Below are 16,467 nucleotides of genomic sequence, written 5' to 3'. Positions count from 1 at the left end.
CACAGGAAAATGTTAAGAAGAAAAGAAAACTCACCAGCAATTCCAGAAATAACAAATCCTATTTCATACGTCCCCTCTCTAGTCTGTTTTTCTGCAAAACCTTTCCCAGACTCACACACAAGTAGAGAGGTGCAGACATTCTGTCCTCTAATTGGGTGAACATGTACAATTTATTTTATGTTGCATTTTTAATGAGAATTTTATAATTTATATTAAATGATCTCTTAAAGATCAATACAAATGGAGTTCTAGTAATCCACTGCACATGGTTTTACCACAATCTGTTTAAGTGCCCATGCTTCCTGTTCTATTTGGTCAGGAATATACATAATGCTGCAATGAACATCCTCTGTGCTTATCGCTGTCTCTCGAAGTCAAATTCCCAGATGCTGATGCTAGCTTGTAAAGCATGGGCAGTTCTGTGCCCTTTGTGCTTGTGGCCAAACTGCCCAGAAAGGTTGTGACAATTTACACTCCTGGCACCAGACAAGAAAGTGCTCACTGGTCATGCCTCAGCTGGGCTAGGGGAATAGGAAACCTCTGCCCACTTACATCTATGTAGGAAGCATTGATGTAGTCTGAACAGGGAGTTCCATCCACTTGGCTCAGAATCACCCTAGAATGGTCATCTGGAAAAAACCCAAACAAAGCCAAGATATTAGGACCAGGAATCACAGTGCTGTCTCTTCATCTGCAGTGTCAGCTCCTGGGAAGGGAAAAAGTAGCTTCACGGCCACACCGGGGGTGGCAGAGATGCTCTTCCTCAACGTTCCCATGGAGACCACTGGTGTCCCGAGAGAGAATGTACCTGCTTTGGTGAACACGGACTGTCTCAGCTGTGGGATGCCGACAAGGGTAGGATTTCAGTCCCCAGGACGGAGGCCGCTGGGTCATTACATAGACAAGAACAGCAGAATGTGCTGGGCCCCTGCAGTGCAAGGGCTGTATTTCATGAACCGTGCACTGGGCCCCAGTATTGCCAAGTGTGGATGCACTTAAAAGAGCCCCAGGACAGAAGAACTGGGTCCACTCTCTAAGGCTTCCCAGGGAAGTGAGCACCAGCCCCATGAGGACAAGTGGATGTGGGGGTCTAGGATTGGGGACTCTAATCCTCAGTTCCACCACCAGAGTCTGCCCCAGGGCTGGAAGGCGAGCGCACAGTGAGGAGTGCCTGGTAGATCCAGCCTGTTGCACAAGCGGTTTTCTGGGGTGGAAGGCTGACCGTGGAGTGCTGTGTGTGGGGTGTGTGTGCACGTCTGGATGTTTGTGGTGTGACTGGTGTAGTGTGTGAGCCTGATGTGTGTGGTGTGTATACTGGTGCAAGCATGTGTGTTGTGCGTTTGTGGTATCTGTATGTAAGTGTGGCATGTGCTGTGTGTATTTTTGTGGTATGAGTGGTGTAGCGTGTGTATGATGTGTGTGTGGTGTATATTTTGGTATAAGTGTGTTGTATGTGGTGTGTAGTGTGTGGTATAGTGTGTGTGGTATGTGTGTAGTGAGTGTGGTGTGTGTGTATGGTGTGTGTGGTGTGCATGTGGGTGTGTATGTGTGGTGTGGTGTGTATGGTGTATGTGTGTAGTATGTGTGTAGTGTGTGCTGTGTGAATGTCTGCATGTGGGTTTGGTGTGTATGTGTAGTGTGTGTGTTGTGTATGTGTGTAGTGTGTGGTATGTGTGTGGTGTGTATGTGTGTGGTATGTGTGTGGTGTGTATGTGTGTGGTGTGTGTGTGGTGTGTTTGTGTGGAGTGTGTATGTGTGGTGTGTGTGGTGTGTGTGTAGTGTGTGTGTACAGTGTATGTGTATGTGTAGTGTGTGTGTATACACACGTCAGGGCTCCATCATGACTTTTGTGGGTCGCAGTCACTTCTGCCTTCCCACCTTCCTCCATAGAACTATCAAGAAGGTTATCTTAGGACTGGGTTGGTCGCTAGTGAAAAGATGCACTCCAGAATGGGTTTTGCATATTTTGTATGTGATCTGAAGAGAAATGAAGACGTTTTCATGGGCCTCTAAAAGTGCTGTAGGCCTGGCCCTGCTCTTTCTGTGACCTTTCCCAGGAACGTCCGGCTGGGCCAGGCTGGGACAAGGCCTGTTCTGAGGACGTTTATGCTGCACTGGCCACAGAGTCTGGCACGTGGTAGAAGCTTAGAGCCTCCTTCCTCAGTGTTGAGTAACTCTAGATCCTCTCCCTGCTTTCTCTGCTTAGTCCTCGATCAGGGTGGGTTGTGTTTGTGGCGTTTGTGTGTGTTTATGGCGTTTGTGATGCGGAGCCGGATGGCCCCCAGGTCATGCCTTGTCTATCTCACCTTCACCTGGAAGGCTGCTGGGCGGGCCGCGGGCTAGTGGCCTGGGACCCCCGATGGCTAAGCCAGCTCTGTCTGGCTCCCTGCAGAGAAAGGGCAGGTACCGCTCTCAGAGACAGCCATAGCCCACACAGGGTGGCCAGGGAGTCAGACCCCAAACTTACAGTCCTGCAGACCTCACTGTGAGACCCTCCTGCTCAGGGAGTGGCAATGCCCAGGCAGAAATAGCTCTGCTGAACACATTACACTAGTTGAAAATAATTTGGAATGGTTTATGCTTTGAGAACAGCTATAGAAAAGCACAGGGTAAAATATAGCCTTCTGCTTAGATTTAGAATCTTGCAGTTTCTAAGAGCTTCCTGTCTTTTTATTCTAAAAAGTCACACTTCACATTCAAAACATTGGTTCCTAAAATTATCAGCTGTTGGCACTTTTCCAGAAAAGAGGCCTCGCTTGCCATCAGCCACAGTCTTTCTATAGGCAGAAGTCAAGCCTGCCTGACATGCAAAGCACCTTGACTTCTGACCCCAGAGCTCCCCAGGGCCACAGGCCTGCCCAGAGCCAAGGGCCACATTAGGACTCTGTTGAAAGATTGGGAAAGACAGGGAAGGTGCCAGGGGCTGGGGAAGTTGGGTCCCTTCTCCCCTCTCCCCCAGGTGACTCTCAGTCCCACCCTAAGTGATACTAGGGGATGTCACCCTGGGGGCGGATGAGCAGCCCCGAGAGCTCTCTGCCCGATGTCCCTTCAGCCTTAAGTCTTCCTGATAGCTAATGCCAGATGCCACCCCATTAATCCTTGACCAGGCCACAGCGTCTCCATGCCACTGTTCTGTAAACCCGTCTTTCCACCTGTGTGAAACACGGCAGAGTCCCCCAGCCCCAGGAGGCTGCCTGGGCCCTGGGGTTCCCATGGTGTGGTGCTCCTGCCAGGAGCAGGGGAAAGATCTTACGGGGGAAACTAGAAAAACTCATTCTGAATCTGACTACGATTTCAGGCTTGGAGGAAACGCTAACTGACTCCCGTAGCACAACCTAGAGAACGCGGCTCAGAGAAGACTTGAGAATGTGGCTCAGAGAAGACTTGCAGTGGGTGGGCCGGGCCTCTCCCAGGTGGGGGACTCCTAGGTGAGGTCCCTGCTCTGCCCTGGGCCATCACACCTTGAGGAGGGGACTGGGTGTACGTAATGCCCACACTTGGCCATGATTCTGCTTCCATGGAGGTGCCAAATAAATAGTCTTAATTAACAATATGATGTTACCTTTAAGGGATGAAGGTTTACTGATTGAGAAAAATGAGGAATTCAGGAATGTGCTTAGCACTGAGCGGTTTCTTAACTCGTATGGCTGGCAAATCAAGGCACAACTTAAAACCACTCAATTAAGGTAATAAATTAAGCATTGATACTAATTTCGAAATATCCCACATTTGACACAAATTATTCTAAAGATCTCAGACCTCCTCCTGCCACAGCCTTCCTTTCCTTTGAGCTGCTCAAGCCATGTAAGTTGCCTCCCCTCTTTCTGTGATATCTTCCACCCATTGGCAACAAATCCCCTCCAAAGCGTGCAGGATCTAGCCATGGTCTGAGCCACTGTCAAGGCCTCCTGACCCATCTTTCTGGTGTTGCCTTGGCCACCCCTACACATATGTGTTGACTGAAAGACTAGTTGACGGATTTCTCCCAGTTTTCATTGGATCATGGGTTCACAATGGGTTTTGTAAAAACCACATGTCAATCCTATGCACGTAAAATGAGACAGAGTTATTTCTAAAAAGTGCACAGTTTGGACAGACCACAGATCGGATAGACCGTAGCTGCTCTGACACACAGAACAGGTGAAGTCAATTCTAGTCCGAAAAATGCAACAGTGAGCAGCCTTCCGGGGCCCACATGGGCTGCCTTCCTCCATCCCACCGAGGCCCTGGCAGGGTGGGGTGACTCCCTCTGTGGACCAGGGGGAGGCCGCAGGTTCAGGATTTAGACCTGAACTTAGTGGAGCCCTTTGAGGATGCCATTTTGTTAGCCTCATGGGCAAAGCAGACGATGGGAGGGGCCCAGGTGGGGTGAAGGATCCCGAACTGCACCCCCCCAACCCCCGCCGCTGGGCCAGCTCTTTTTTTTTTTTTGAGATGGAGTTTTACTCTTGTTCCCCAGGCTGGAGTGCAATGGCGTGATCTTGGCTCATGGGAACCTCTGCCTCCTGGGTTCAAGAGATTCTCCTGCCTCAGCCTCCCAAGTAACTGGAATTGCAGGCGTCCACCACTATGCCTGGCTAATTTTTTGTATTTTTAGTAGAGATGGGGTTTTACCATCTTGGCCAGGCTGGTCTTGAACTCCTGACCTCAGGAGATCCACCTGCCTCGGCCTCCCAGAGTGCTAAGATTACAGGCATGAGCCACAGCACCTGGCCCAGGCCAGCTCTTACAAAGGCGGCTCAGAACCTACAGGGTTTGTCTTGGCACCAAGACAGGCTGTGAAAGCTGCCCCCAGGTCACCGAGACACGCCCCCGCACACATCCATCTGCTCCCTGGCCCTGCCACCTTCTGGCACCCATGCTTCCCAACCCACGCCCACTTGTACTGTTGGGGTTAAATCAGGTCGATTCAGAGCCTTCCTACAAAGCTGCGGCCCACCTACAAGTTTCATATTCTGTCATTTTTGTCCTTGGTCCAGGACCCCAGACAACTCTAGGGATTTGCAGTTTGCGGCCACAAGCACTGAGTCTGAGGGAAGGGAGTTGCCCAGGGCCACTCGCAGGCCTAGACTGGGTGCCAGGCCTGAGTTCCATAGGAGAGGCCCTGCCAGCTGGCACCCATGGCCACGAAACAGCACCTTACCTGCTGGGCCCCAAGCAGCCCAGGTCTCAACAGTAAGCACAGGCTTGGCAGCCAGACCCACCAGCAACCAAGGTGCCCAGGGCCTGTGCGGGGAGACTGCCACCTAGAGAGGAACATTCTGGAGTCCTAGGTGCAAACGCTGAGCAGTTAGACAGATTTGGGGCCTCAATCTTTGGCCTCTGAGCACAGGAATGGCCCGCAGTCATGGGGAGCTGCAAGGCAAAGCTGAGTTTAGTGCAAACACCATTGATCATGCAAAACATAAAATAAAATCTTACTGGGAAGGATGTTGGGATATCTGTTTTTTTCTCTGTTTTCTTCTTTATTTGCCAGTTCAAAAGTTCCTTGTATGTGTCCAGATGGCAATGACTGGAAGAAAATGTAGCATTAGTATGAAATGTGATGGTTTCAAGCACCATGCCCATGTCAGTTTCCCTACTGAACACAGGAATTGCGAAAACACGTGGAGCAAACTACCTGCTGTCCATAGTCCATCTCTGCCTCAGACCTTGTACCAGGCACGGGGCAGAGAATGAAGGAGACACAGACCCTGGCTTTCCCCAGGGTGCTCTCTCTTGTGAACAGCGGTGTGGTCAAAGTGACGGTCTCATCAGCCAGACCCTACACTGCATGAAGGTGGAGACTTGCCTTTGCGTTTCCATGGTATCTCAGGGCCCACAGGCCCGGGCCTAGAGCAGGCGCCTGTGATTTGGTAAGAACTGACTGCGACAGAGCTGTGAACTGGGAGATGGGGGAGCGAGGACAGGCACGCAGAGGATTTACAGTGGGATGCTGTGACTTTGGGGCTGAAGGATGAATAGAGTGGTTCTGGGAGGTGAGGGGTGGGAAACGGCCTTAGATACAGTCCTGATCTTGCTTAAGACTCCAGGCGTGCTCTGTGGACCAGAGCATGGGCATGGGCACGCCTGGGAGGGTGCTTTTTAGAAATGCAGACTCTCTGGCCGCACCCCAGACCCACAGAATCAGCAGGAATATTACCATGATCCCCAGGGCTTCAGTGCACACGTCTTTGGGAAGCACTACCCTAACTAACTCCTTTGTCCCAGTCAGGGAAGTCAGGTGTGAAAGGAATGCCGCCGAGCCCCTATCCCCTCTGAGCAACATAGCTGAGTGTGAACTCTAGTGGCCTGAATTCTAGTTCTTTCTGCCGCCTGGAGCCGCCACCTCTGATTCCTGGTCACCTCCAGCTGTCTTGCATCTGCTTGCTGCTCAGGTGAGCTCCCCACAATGCATAGTGTGAAGATCCTCTTGAAGCCCTGAGTCCTGTCCTTTGACATTACACCCAACCAGTGGCTGGACCCGGGGCCACTGGGATTCCAGTAACATGTATCAATATGCATCGAGCGCCTCAGTGTGCCAGGTACGGTGGAAGGAGCCGGGTCATCTGCCCCAGCCTTCGCAACTCACCTACTATTAGGTGATACTAGGATGGTCCCCGTTTTATGGGTGAGGAAACTGAAAGCCAAAGCGAGGTGTTGTAGATTTGCCCAGGGTCACCCAGCGAGCAAGGGGCAGGAGCCTGGAGCAGCGCCCAGACCACCAGGAGGATGCCCACTTCTTCAAATGTGGGAGAATGTGAGGGGTCCGCTGCAACCACCCAGGAGAGCGGAGCAGGCCTCACTGTGTAGCTTTGGATCTAAGTCATGCAGGCCTGGGCTTGCTCACAACGCGGGGCAGGGCCTGACCTGCCGCCCACAGGTGTCCCGAGCCTTCCTCTCCCGAGGGCAGGAAGCTTCTCCAATTGCAGACTCAGATCTGACCAGCCGGTGCCCATGGTGGGGCACCATAGGCCACCCTCTTGCCTCTGCTTTGGAGCCACCAAACCCCATGGCCACAGGATGAGGCCCTTCCAAAAAGCAGAGGCAAGAGGGTGGCTTATGTGGAGGGACCTGCCTGGCGGCACTGTGGCAAGGGTGATGGGTGGTTCTCGGCCTCATCCCCAGCCACAGCACCTACGCCGCCTGGGTAGTTCCTGATTCTTCATCAGAGCCATCTTCATACTGACCTTCTTGACCTAATCTAAGCCTGACATCTGTGGTAAAATTCTAAAGCCTTCTCTTTTTCTACGCGCGAAAGCTTTTTTTGGCCCCAGCACTGAAAATACACAGGAGGCGTGATACCGGATGGTGTGTACATGATACTGTGCATTTGTCAAATCCCACAGCACGCACAACACACAAACCCTGACGTGTGGACTTCTGCTAGTAACAACAGTGCAGTGTTGGTTCATCAGTTGCAGCAGTTGAAGCACACGAACGCAGGAAGCTAATCATAGGAGAAACTGCTCGCAGGGGAGGAAGGGACATATGGGAACTCTGTACTTTCTGTGCAATTACTCTGTACAGCTAAAACTGCTCTAAAATAAAGTCTGTGAAAAGATAAATTAGGCCAGGTGTGGTGGCTCACACCTGTAATCCCAGCACTCTGGAAGTCGAGGAGGGCAGATCACCTGACGTCAGGAGTTCAAGACCAGCCTGGCCAACATGGTGAAACCCCGTCTCTACTAAAAATACAAAAATTAGCTGGGCGTGGTGGTGGGCACCTGTAGTCTCAGCTACTTGGGAGGCTGAGGCAGGAAAATTGCTTGAACCTGGGAGGCAGAGATTGCCGTGAGCCGATCTCTGTACGGACCCCAATACCAAATCCTTTTCATCCCCACCAAGTTTGCCCGCACTTTGAATTGGTAATGCACACATGTCAAAACTCAACTGGATCGGCCACTTTGAGACTCCTGTGTCTCCCTTTAGTGTCTCCCTTTCATGACTTTGGGGAGAGGAGTTCAGATCAGAGGGCAAGAGAAAAGAAAGATGGGGTTGGGAGCATGTCCCTCTTAGGATCCGAGGGAGAGCTGGCCATGGCAGGCTTCAGTGCTCTCAGAGGACGGGTGCTGCATGAACATGGTCTCAGGACATGGCCAGCCCTTCACTGGACAGATGAGGAAAAAGCACAGCCTGGGCAACACAGTGGGACTCCATCCCTACAAAAAATAAGTAAAAAGCCAGTGGGCATGGTGGCACATGCCTATAGTCCCAGCTACTTGGGAGGCTGAGGTGGGAAGATCACTTGAGCTGGGAGGTTGAGGCTGCAGTGAGCTGTGATCAGGCCCCTGCACTCCAGCCTGGGAGACACAGTGAGACCCCATCTCAAACAAACAAACGAAACAGTGACAAAAAAGCAGCTCCCCCAGGGTTCCCCAGACACAGGATCAGGCTCCGTGATCCTGACTTCGGGTCCAGTGTTCTTCCCCTCCACCGCATCTCTACCCTGCCTGTCACTGAGCAGAGGGACTCCAATGTTCAGCCAAGGGCCACACCGTGGCAGAAGAGCATGAGGGACTTCCTCTGGGTGCAAAATTTAATGGGGTGCCCCCAAAATTCCAAAACCAGGGGAAATTATATTTAAATGCAATATTTTTAAAAGTCCAAATCAAGGCACAAAATCTATGATGAACAAAATATGAAAGTTTTAACTAATGGCAGGGTGAGTAGCTGTGTGGTGACAAGCCATATGTATCAGGGCCCAGGGCAACAGGGAAAAACCATCAGCCCAAGCCTATCTTCCTTTATGGTCATGCTATTTTCTTCACCAGGGGCTGCCTGCATCCATTTTGACATTTTATTTGTTACCTTTCCTGTGTTACCTTTCCTGATACTTTTGATATTTTAAGTGTTGTGTTAAAATATCATTTATCCCACTACTGAGCTTTTGGTGCTGCCTTAAATTTTGTGCCTGGGGTGAATGTCTCACCTACCCCACCCTATTCCCGGACTCCCTCCCTGGGAGTGGCCCCCACTTTTGAGCTGGTTCTGACTCAGACACCCCCATCAGCAAGCCCAGCCCCTGCCACTTGGGGAAACAAAAGTGCAAGGGGAAACAGGATAAGAAGGGTGGGGAAGGGGATCTGCTAGCTGAAAACTTGGATAGTTATTTTGAAAATGAGAAGGTCTGTTGTCAGGCTGAGAGATTGCAACACAATAGTGCTTGAAGCTGTCTTTCAATATGACCTCATTTCTCCAGAAAAGGGGACACATTTGGAAACAACGAAAAGGAAGCGAGATAAAGGCAGAGGAGTCTTGTGCTAAAAAAAACAAGCAATGTACAGTTTACATGTGCCACCACCTTCCCGTGCCTTCACACGCTGCTTCTGGGTTAAGTCCCATGTCTGCAGCAGAGTTCATGCCATCTTCAGATATAACAACTGCACAACACTTGTTTACAATATCCATCGGCTCGCCGGGCGCGGTGGCTCAAGCCTGTAATCCCAGCACTTTGGGAGGCCAAGGCGGGCGGATCACGAGGTCAGGAGATCGAGACCATCCTGGCTAACACGGTGAAACCCCGTCTCTACTAAAAAATACAAAAAACTAGCCGGGCGAGGTGGCGGGCGCCTGTAGTCCCAGCTACTGGGGAGGCTGAGGCAGGAGAATTGCGTGAACCCGGGAGGCGGAGCCTGCAGTGAGCTGAGATCCGGCCACTGCACTCCAGCCTGGGCGGCAGAGCGAGACTCCGTCTCAAAAAAAACAAAAAAACAAAAAACAAAACAAAAAAAAAAAACAATATCCATCGTCTCAGCCTCCCATTCCAACTTCAAGGTAAATAAGACAGGCCCATCTCCATTGCCCCTTCCTAGGTGGTGGAAGACAACTTCAAGGAGATTAACTGATGTGCCAGGGCCAGCATGCAACAGGCATAGCCAGGACCAGTCAGCAATTCTGCTGAAAACCTATCCTCTTTACGATCAACACTCAGCACAGCCACATGCAAGAAGGTGAAGATGCATAAAATTCAAAACATAACCAAGGATAAATACTGAATAGCAAAATCCAAGACAACACATCCTCATATCTGTTTGTCTACTTCTTTATCTGCCCATTCATCCATGAACCATCCATCCGTCTGCCCTCCCACTCATCCATCCATCATCCATTCATCCATCCATCTGCCCTCCCACTCATTCATCCATCCATTCATGCATCCATCCATTCATGCATCCATCCATTCATGCATCCATCCATTCATGCATCCATCCATCCATCCATCCATCCATCCATCTACCCTTCCATTCATCCATCCATCCATCCACCCTCCCACTCATCCATCCATCCATCCATGCATCCATCTATTCATCCATCTGCCCTCCCACTCATCCATCCATCATCCATCCATCCATCCATCATCCATCCATCCATCTGCCCTCCCACTCATCCATCCATCCATCCATCCATCCATCCATCTGCCCTCCCACTCATCCATCCATCCATCCATCCATCCATCCATCCGCCCTCCCACTCATCCATCCATCCATTCATCCATGCATGCATCCATCCATCCATCTGCCCTCCCACTCATCCATCCATCCATCCACCCACCCACCCATGTTGATACACAAGCAGATATAGCTTGTGTTCCCTCAAGGCAGCTCACAGCTGCTTCCTTAATGCTGAGATGGTGGTTCAGAAGAGGAACATCGCCTACTCCGATTAGATGCTCCAGCTCTCAGAAGCCATGAAAGGATGGTTTGGGGCTCTGTTGCTTTCACCATGATATTGTCATATTGTGCTGTGCTCAGGCCCTAGCCTTCTACATTATCGAGATAACAGTGTTTCTGTCACAGTTGATTTTAAAACTTGACACTCAGAGTGTGGGAGGTGGAAAGAGGCTTCACAAACCTCTAACTCAACTGTCTCATCTTATAAATGAGGAAATATGCATTGGCGAAGGGCATTGCGCCACAAACCAGGTTTCCTCCCACGCCCATTCATGGGACAGTGTCGTAACCAATGCAAGGGTTCTGAGTCTTTGGGATAATTCTTCCTGAACTCTAACACTGGATTTCACAGGTCTTGACCACAGGGCACCCAGCAGGGGGCCCCTCCCCACACTCACGTTGAACTCCTCCCGAAACTGCTTGCAGTCGTCGGCGGATCTGATACGGATCTCCTCCTCCAGGTGCTCCACAGGGATGGGAAAGTACTTCTTGGGCCCTGAGGGCGACCTGCTGAGCAGCATCACCCTTTGCTGCTCTATGGGATCAAAAGAAACATGGGGGCCATTGAGCCACATTCCTGGACAGGTGACTGAGTAACCAAGCTGACCAACGACATTCCTGAAGAAATGACCAGGCTGGAGCTGGAACGGTTCTCTCAAATCACATAGCTGGGCTAAGCTGGGTCCTGAGCAGCTTATTCCAAACACTCGACTCCTATGAGGCATCCACATCATTTACAAGTGACAGGCGTCCCTCTGCCCAGTGTCACCTGCTCTCCCTCATAGGAGACACCCTGTCCCCCTCCCTAGGCCACTCATCCACCCACCCTTCTGCCTCTCCTTCCCTCCAGCCCCTGTTCCTTCTAAAAAAGGATTCAAGATTGCCTCATTCTCCAGCTCAGCTTTCCAGGTTTGGAAATAAGAAAGAGTAATTATGGCTTCTGGGAGCAAACTCAGAACAGTCTCTCTCAGCCTTTTCTTCTTCATAACAAATATTCCTGGTTCCTCAAACCCCATAAGCTCCAAGGGAAAACCACCCTTGTCTGGGGAGGGTGACAAGGGGCATCGAGAAGGAGAAGTACACATTATAAGGGAGTTCTTGGACACATTCCTTCCCCAGGTCCGGAATGAGAGGCAAGAACAGTCATGGGCATGTGTTTCTCTTCCTGGAGGATGAGCTGATATTGACAACCCAGCATGATATCATGGGTCAGCACGATAACCCAGCTGTCACACTTGCAAAAGGGCCTGTCCCTACCTGCAGAGCCATTCTGAAGCCCAGTCAAAAACTTCGCCCAAAGCTCATTCCTCCAAGTGACAGACAGGATCAGAATGAATGACGCTGAGCTGCCTTGCTACTCACCAGCCGCACCCTCTTCCCTCCCGTTCCTGCCGTTGAAACGTGCAGGGCAGGGAACCGGGGGCTGGAACAAGGGCAGGAAGACAGCACCTGGGGCCACATTATCATCTAACCAGGGGCTCGGGTCCCACGAGCACCGGGAGGCTCCATTTCAGCTGGTCCTTGTTAGTGATATTCTTTTAATTATCTAAGGTCCGTTTGAAGAGTCTATTTTAGTCTGACAGCACGTGTGTTCCCCCAAACCATAGAACTGATTACAGTTACGTAGGAAGCTGACTCCAGGAAGTTGTAGTCACTGGGGTGTGAAGTAATATTTTTGTGGCCTCTGCCTTACACACGTTTCTCGGTCATCTCATCTCGATGTATGGAGAGAAAAACAATGTTCCGTTGTAAGTAGCAACAACAAGTGAGAAACTATACTTCTGACCGAGAAGTTGGAAATGCTCCCAGCTGACTCTGATGCTCTGTAAACATGAAGCACTTTAGTAGAGCAAGTCCCTTTTTCCAGCTTGATCCTAAAGCAGTACAAACCCAGTTGAATAGTTTATGAGCCAGACAGTCTTATCTGAGAACCATTGTAAGGCCTCACTGAAAAGTGTTACATGTCAACACCCTGTGAAAATGACAGGATATGAACAGTCTCTCTAAAAAAAGCCACAAACAAAAATGTCTCAAACGTCCGTGTCACGCCAGAGAGAAAATGATCCTCAAAGTTTTGAAATAGTGAAATTCTAAACGACAGCATCATACCAGGTAAAGTGAGATGAAAGTGGCAAGGCACACCTCAAAATTTACTTTGAATGTTAAAGAGAGAAAGCACGTCAGTGTCTGTTAAAAAAGAACACATTTTTCCCCCAAGCCCCAGCCAGAGAGGAGCTTCTGTACCTTGCTCCTCCAAGATTCCGTTGGGCATCTTCTTGTCGCTGGCGCTGACCACTGCTTTCCTCTGCTTCCTGAACCTTAGAGACACAGGACTTGTTAGGTTTCCACACTTCCAGGTTCCCTAAGAGCCAACAGCGCTCGGCACAGTGATACCCACCAGGTGAGCCGGGAAAAGCTACTCCTGTTGCTCATGGCTGAGCCGTGCTAAGGCCTGGCCTCTGTGTGTCTCCCAGGCCCGGCCACCCAGCCTCCCAGCTGCCCTCTGCTGCACGGCCCACGCCCGCAGCATCAGAAGGCTCATTTCCTCCTCTGAGCTGGTTGGGGCAAGTCAGTGCACCAGGACACTCCTACCTGAAGAAGTAGGCGGCGAGAAGGAGCACGAGGAGGAGCAGCAGCAGCGGCAGTAGCAGCCAGGCCAGCAGTGGCTGGGAGGCGCCTGGGTCCGGAGGGCCTGCAGGAGAAGCAGAAAGACCCTAACCCCTGACCTCACTTCACAGTTTGCACAAGAGTCCCGCTCCATGAGCTCTTCTTCCTGGACACCAGAACCCCACACTATAGTTTGCAAAGTCGACCCATCATCCTGAAAAGGCCCCACGAGATAACAGAGAAGTAGCTTTGGTTGTTGCTGTTGATTCAGAGAAAGAATCCAGGTCTGAGGAGTGGGTGAGGTGACTTGTCCAAGATCCCTGGGGCAGGCATGACAGGGGTGAGCTCCGCAGACCCCCACACGGCCTGGCTGCCTGGCTCTCCTGCTAAGAAGCTGGAGAAGGGTGAAGGGGCCGGTGTCCACTGCAGGGCCCTAAGACAGTGCGGGAGGCTGAATTGGCATGGCTCAGCTCTCAGGGCCCCCTGGGCTGGGCAGGAGCTCTGGCATAGGGAGGCAGCCAGCCCCTGGGGCTGGGTAGAGGCCTGTGGCCCCAGCGCACTGTGACCCCACCTTCCAGAGCCTCCAGGTCCCGATTCCACGTGTCAGAGGCCGAGTGCCCAGCCACCACCTGCCTCTTACTCTGTCCTTTGTACCTGACAGGTTGACCTTCCTCACCTGGAAAGAGACCGCAGCTCCAGGCCCAGCTCAGCGGTTTTGTTGCTGCTCAGGACCTGCCCCTGGCTCACCAGCCCAAATTCCAAGGGGCCCTGGTGGCCTCGCTGCCATCTTTGGACCCCACCCACTCTCCCAACGTCGGACTTTGTTCCTGCTCCTCCCCAGCCGGCCACACAGCCCCCTCCTCACCAAAATGTTCCCACTCCTCGAGGACAATCTCAAAGGCCCCCACCTCCAAGAAGCCCACTGGACTCCTCTCTGGCGGACCCAGAGAGGCCCTGGATGCCTCAAAGCGCAAACCTTACTCTGCCCTGAGTGAACAGGCCCTCAGCATGACTGCCGTGGCGCCCAGGTTTCTGGGGAAGCCCCTGGAAGGCAACGATTGGTGTAGTAGCTGCCTCTGTTCAGGAGGCCAGAGATCAGGATCAGAAACCCAACCCAAGGGGCAGGCGAGAACATCCCCGGGTGGCGCGGGGAGGCCAGTGGGGGCGGGAGTGGGGACTCCCCGTGTCCTGCCTTCAGGGACGGCTACTGCTGAGTTCCAGCCCACTGGGGCCAAGCACAAGGGGTGCCCACAGTGCCTAGTTCTTCCCACTTTCCTAAAGAAGAAATTCATATTTTTATGTAAACATTTTCTGATTTTTAAATATTGGTAAGAAATTCAATTGAAATACAATTTTTTAAAATGGTGTGAACCAGGAAGAAAACAAACATGTCCTCTGGGCACCAACATGGTCCAGACAGGAGGCCGGGAGGCATCTGAGAAGGAAATTCCAGTCATAGTCTATTTTCATTTCATGTTGTCGTGGCTCCGATGGGGTGGGACAGAGGTCAAGGTGACCAGTCCCCAGGGTGGTCATCCTGAAGCAGCCTTCTTCCTGAATGACCGTCCAGCTATTGCCCAAAGCAAAGTGTGTGTGTATGTTCACACTGATTTTATACGTATGTACACTTGCAACTTTGTGTGTGTGTGTGTGTGTGTGTGCATGTTTGCTTACACAGAATCTGATCCTGAAAGTTGAAAACCTTAGGCTTGAATGTGACTCTGGAGCAGACAAAGAGAATGGCAACCTTGGCTACAGTGTGACCACCCAGCACCCTCTGCTCAGGAAGCTCATCCTGAGCTCCAGCCCAGAGCTGGGGTCTTCCAGGGACCACCTCAGTTCTGCCCCAGGGCACAGTTGCTCTCACTGCGGCCCCCATCTTATCTCCGTCCCTCTTCTCCTCTCCCACCTTCATGCCAAGCCCTCCTTCCCCCAGGGCCCCTAGAGGCGGAGCAAGTCCATGCTGGAAAGATGTGGCTCACTCAAGGACAGGTGCACAGACAATGGTTTAAGGTCCCAGCTCACTCTGGCCTAAAATTTTCAGTGTTCAGGAACCTGTTCTCTTTGCCAGAGTTAAACATAATTAAGATTTCAAAGCGTATCTTTCCTGACATTTTCTTCTATAAATTTACGTTCATAAATATGCAGGTTTGGGAAATAAATAGACCATACTACTCTTCTCGTTTCATCCAAAGCTTCACGGATTGTAAAAAGTATCGTTATTTTAAGTACCACTAAGAAAGAAAAAAAATGATACTGATTATAATTGTGAAGTGCTACCAATTTTAAGACACGTCCCCATATAGCCACATTAAATATGAAAGAAACAGATGAAATGCACCGCGGGGCAGTTCTCCAGCTTGCCTTTCTAGTACGGCTGTCTGTCTTGGAGAGTTTCCACGTCAGCCCAGATAAGCTTCCTCATTCTGTTTAATAGCTGCTTGGATTCCACTTTTTGGATAGACCAAAATAGGATGGACATTTAAGTTGTTTCCAACTTTTCTGCTATTACCTACAGTTCTGCAACACACACACACACACATATATATATATCTTTGTGTCTCGAAAGTGTTTCTGTAGGATAGCTTCTGTGTTAGCCTCTACGCCTGTTACATTTTAACACAATTGCCAAGTTGGCAGCCCCAAGTTTCCAACTTCTACACTCATCCATAGCAGGGGTCTCCAAACCCCCCAGGACACAGATGGGTACCAGTCTGTGGCCTGTTAGGAACTGGGCCACACAGCAAGAGGTGAGCAGCAGGTGAGCAAAGCATTACCGCCTGAGCGCTGCCGCCTGTCAGATCAGTGGTGGCACCGGATTCTCACAGGAGCCCGAGCCCTATAGTGAATGACAGGGATCTAGGTTGCTTGTTCCTTAAGAGAACCTGATGCCTGGTGATCTGTCACTGTCTCCCATCACCCCCAGAGGGGCCGTCTAGTTGCAGGAACACAAGTTCAGGGCTCCCACTGATTCTACATGATGGTGAGTTGTATAATTATTTCATTGTATGTTACAATGTAATCATAATAGAAATAAAGTACACAATTAATAAAATGCACTCGAATCATCCCTAAACCATGCCCTCCTCACCCCCACCCCCCACCAATTCCACAGAAAAACTGTCTTCCATTAAACTGGTCCCTGGTGTCACAAAGGTTGCGGAATGCTGCCCATAGTGGGCAATGGAGCAATTTCTCTTCTCTGGGA

General features: G+C 51.0%; 1 protein-coding gene across 16 annotated transcripts in view; it reads right to left on the bottom strand.

The window, feature by feature from the left end:
- Window positions 1-16,467, bottom strand: part of PTPRE (protein tyrosine phosphatase receptor type E) — a 182,526-nt gene that overhangs the window by 26,229 nt on the left and 139,830 nt on the right. For 12 of the 16 annotated variants that reach the window (XM_074000828.1, XM_045361738.3, XM_074000831.1 and 9 more), the window contains 5 exons: window positions 13,245-13,344; window positions 12,897-12,970; window positions 11,051-11,187; window positions 5,422-5,512; window positions 553-629 (listed from right to left, as the gene is read on the bottom strand). In XM_074000828.1, the coding sequence (XP_073856929.1) occupies window positions 553-629; window positions 5,422-5,512; window positions 11,051-11,187; window positions 12,897-12,970; window positions 13,245-13,344 (479 nt within the window). Of the gene's footprint in view, window positions 1-552; window positions 630-5,421; window positions 5,513-11,050; window positions 11,188-12,896; window positions 12,971-13,050; window positions 13,161-13,244; window positions 13,345-16,467 lie in introns of those variants that run through there. The other 4 variants (XM_074000834.1, XM_074000833.1, XM_074000835.1 and 1 more) reach the window with 1 other exon arrangement.

Source organism: Macaca fascicularis, chromosome 9 (assembly GCF_037993035.2).
Source record: "Macaca fascicularis isolate 582-1 chromosome 9, T2T-MFA8v1.1".
NCBI lineage: Eukaryota > Metazoa > Chordata > Mammalia > Primates > Cercopithecidae > Macaca > Macaca fascicularis.
The sequence above is the reverse complement of the archived record's forward strand: the minus strand, read 5'-3'. Positions and strand labels throughout refer to the sequence as shown.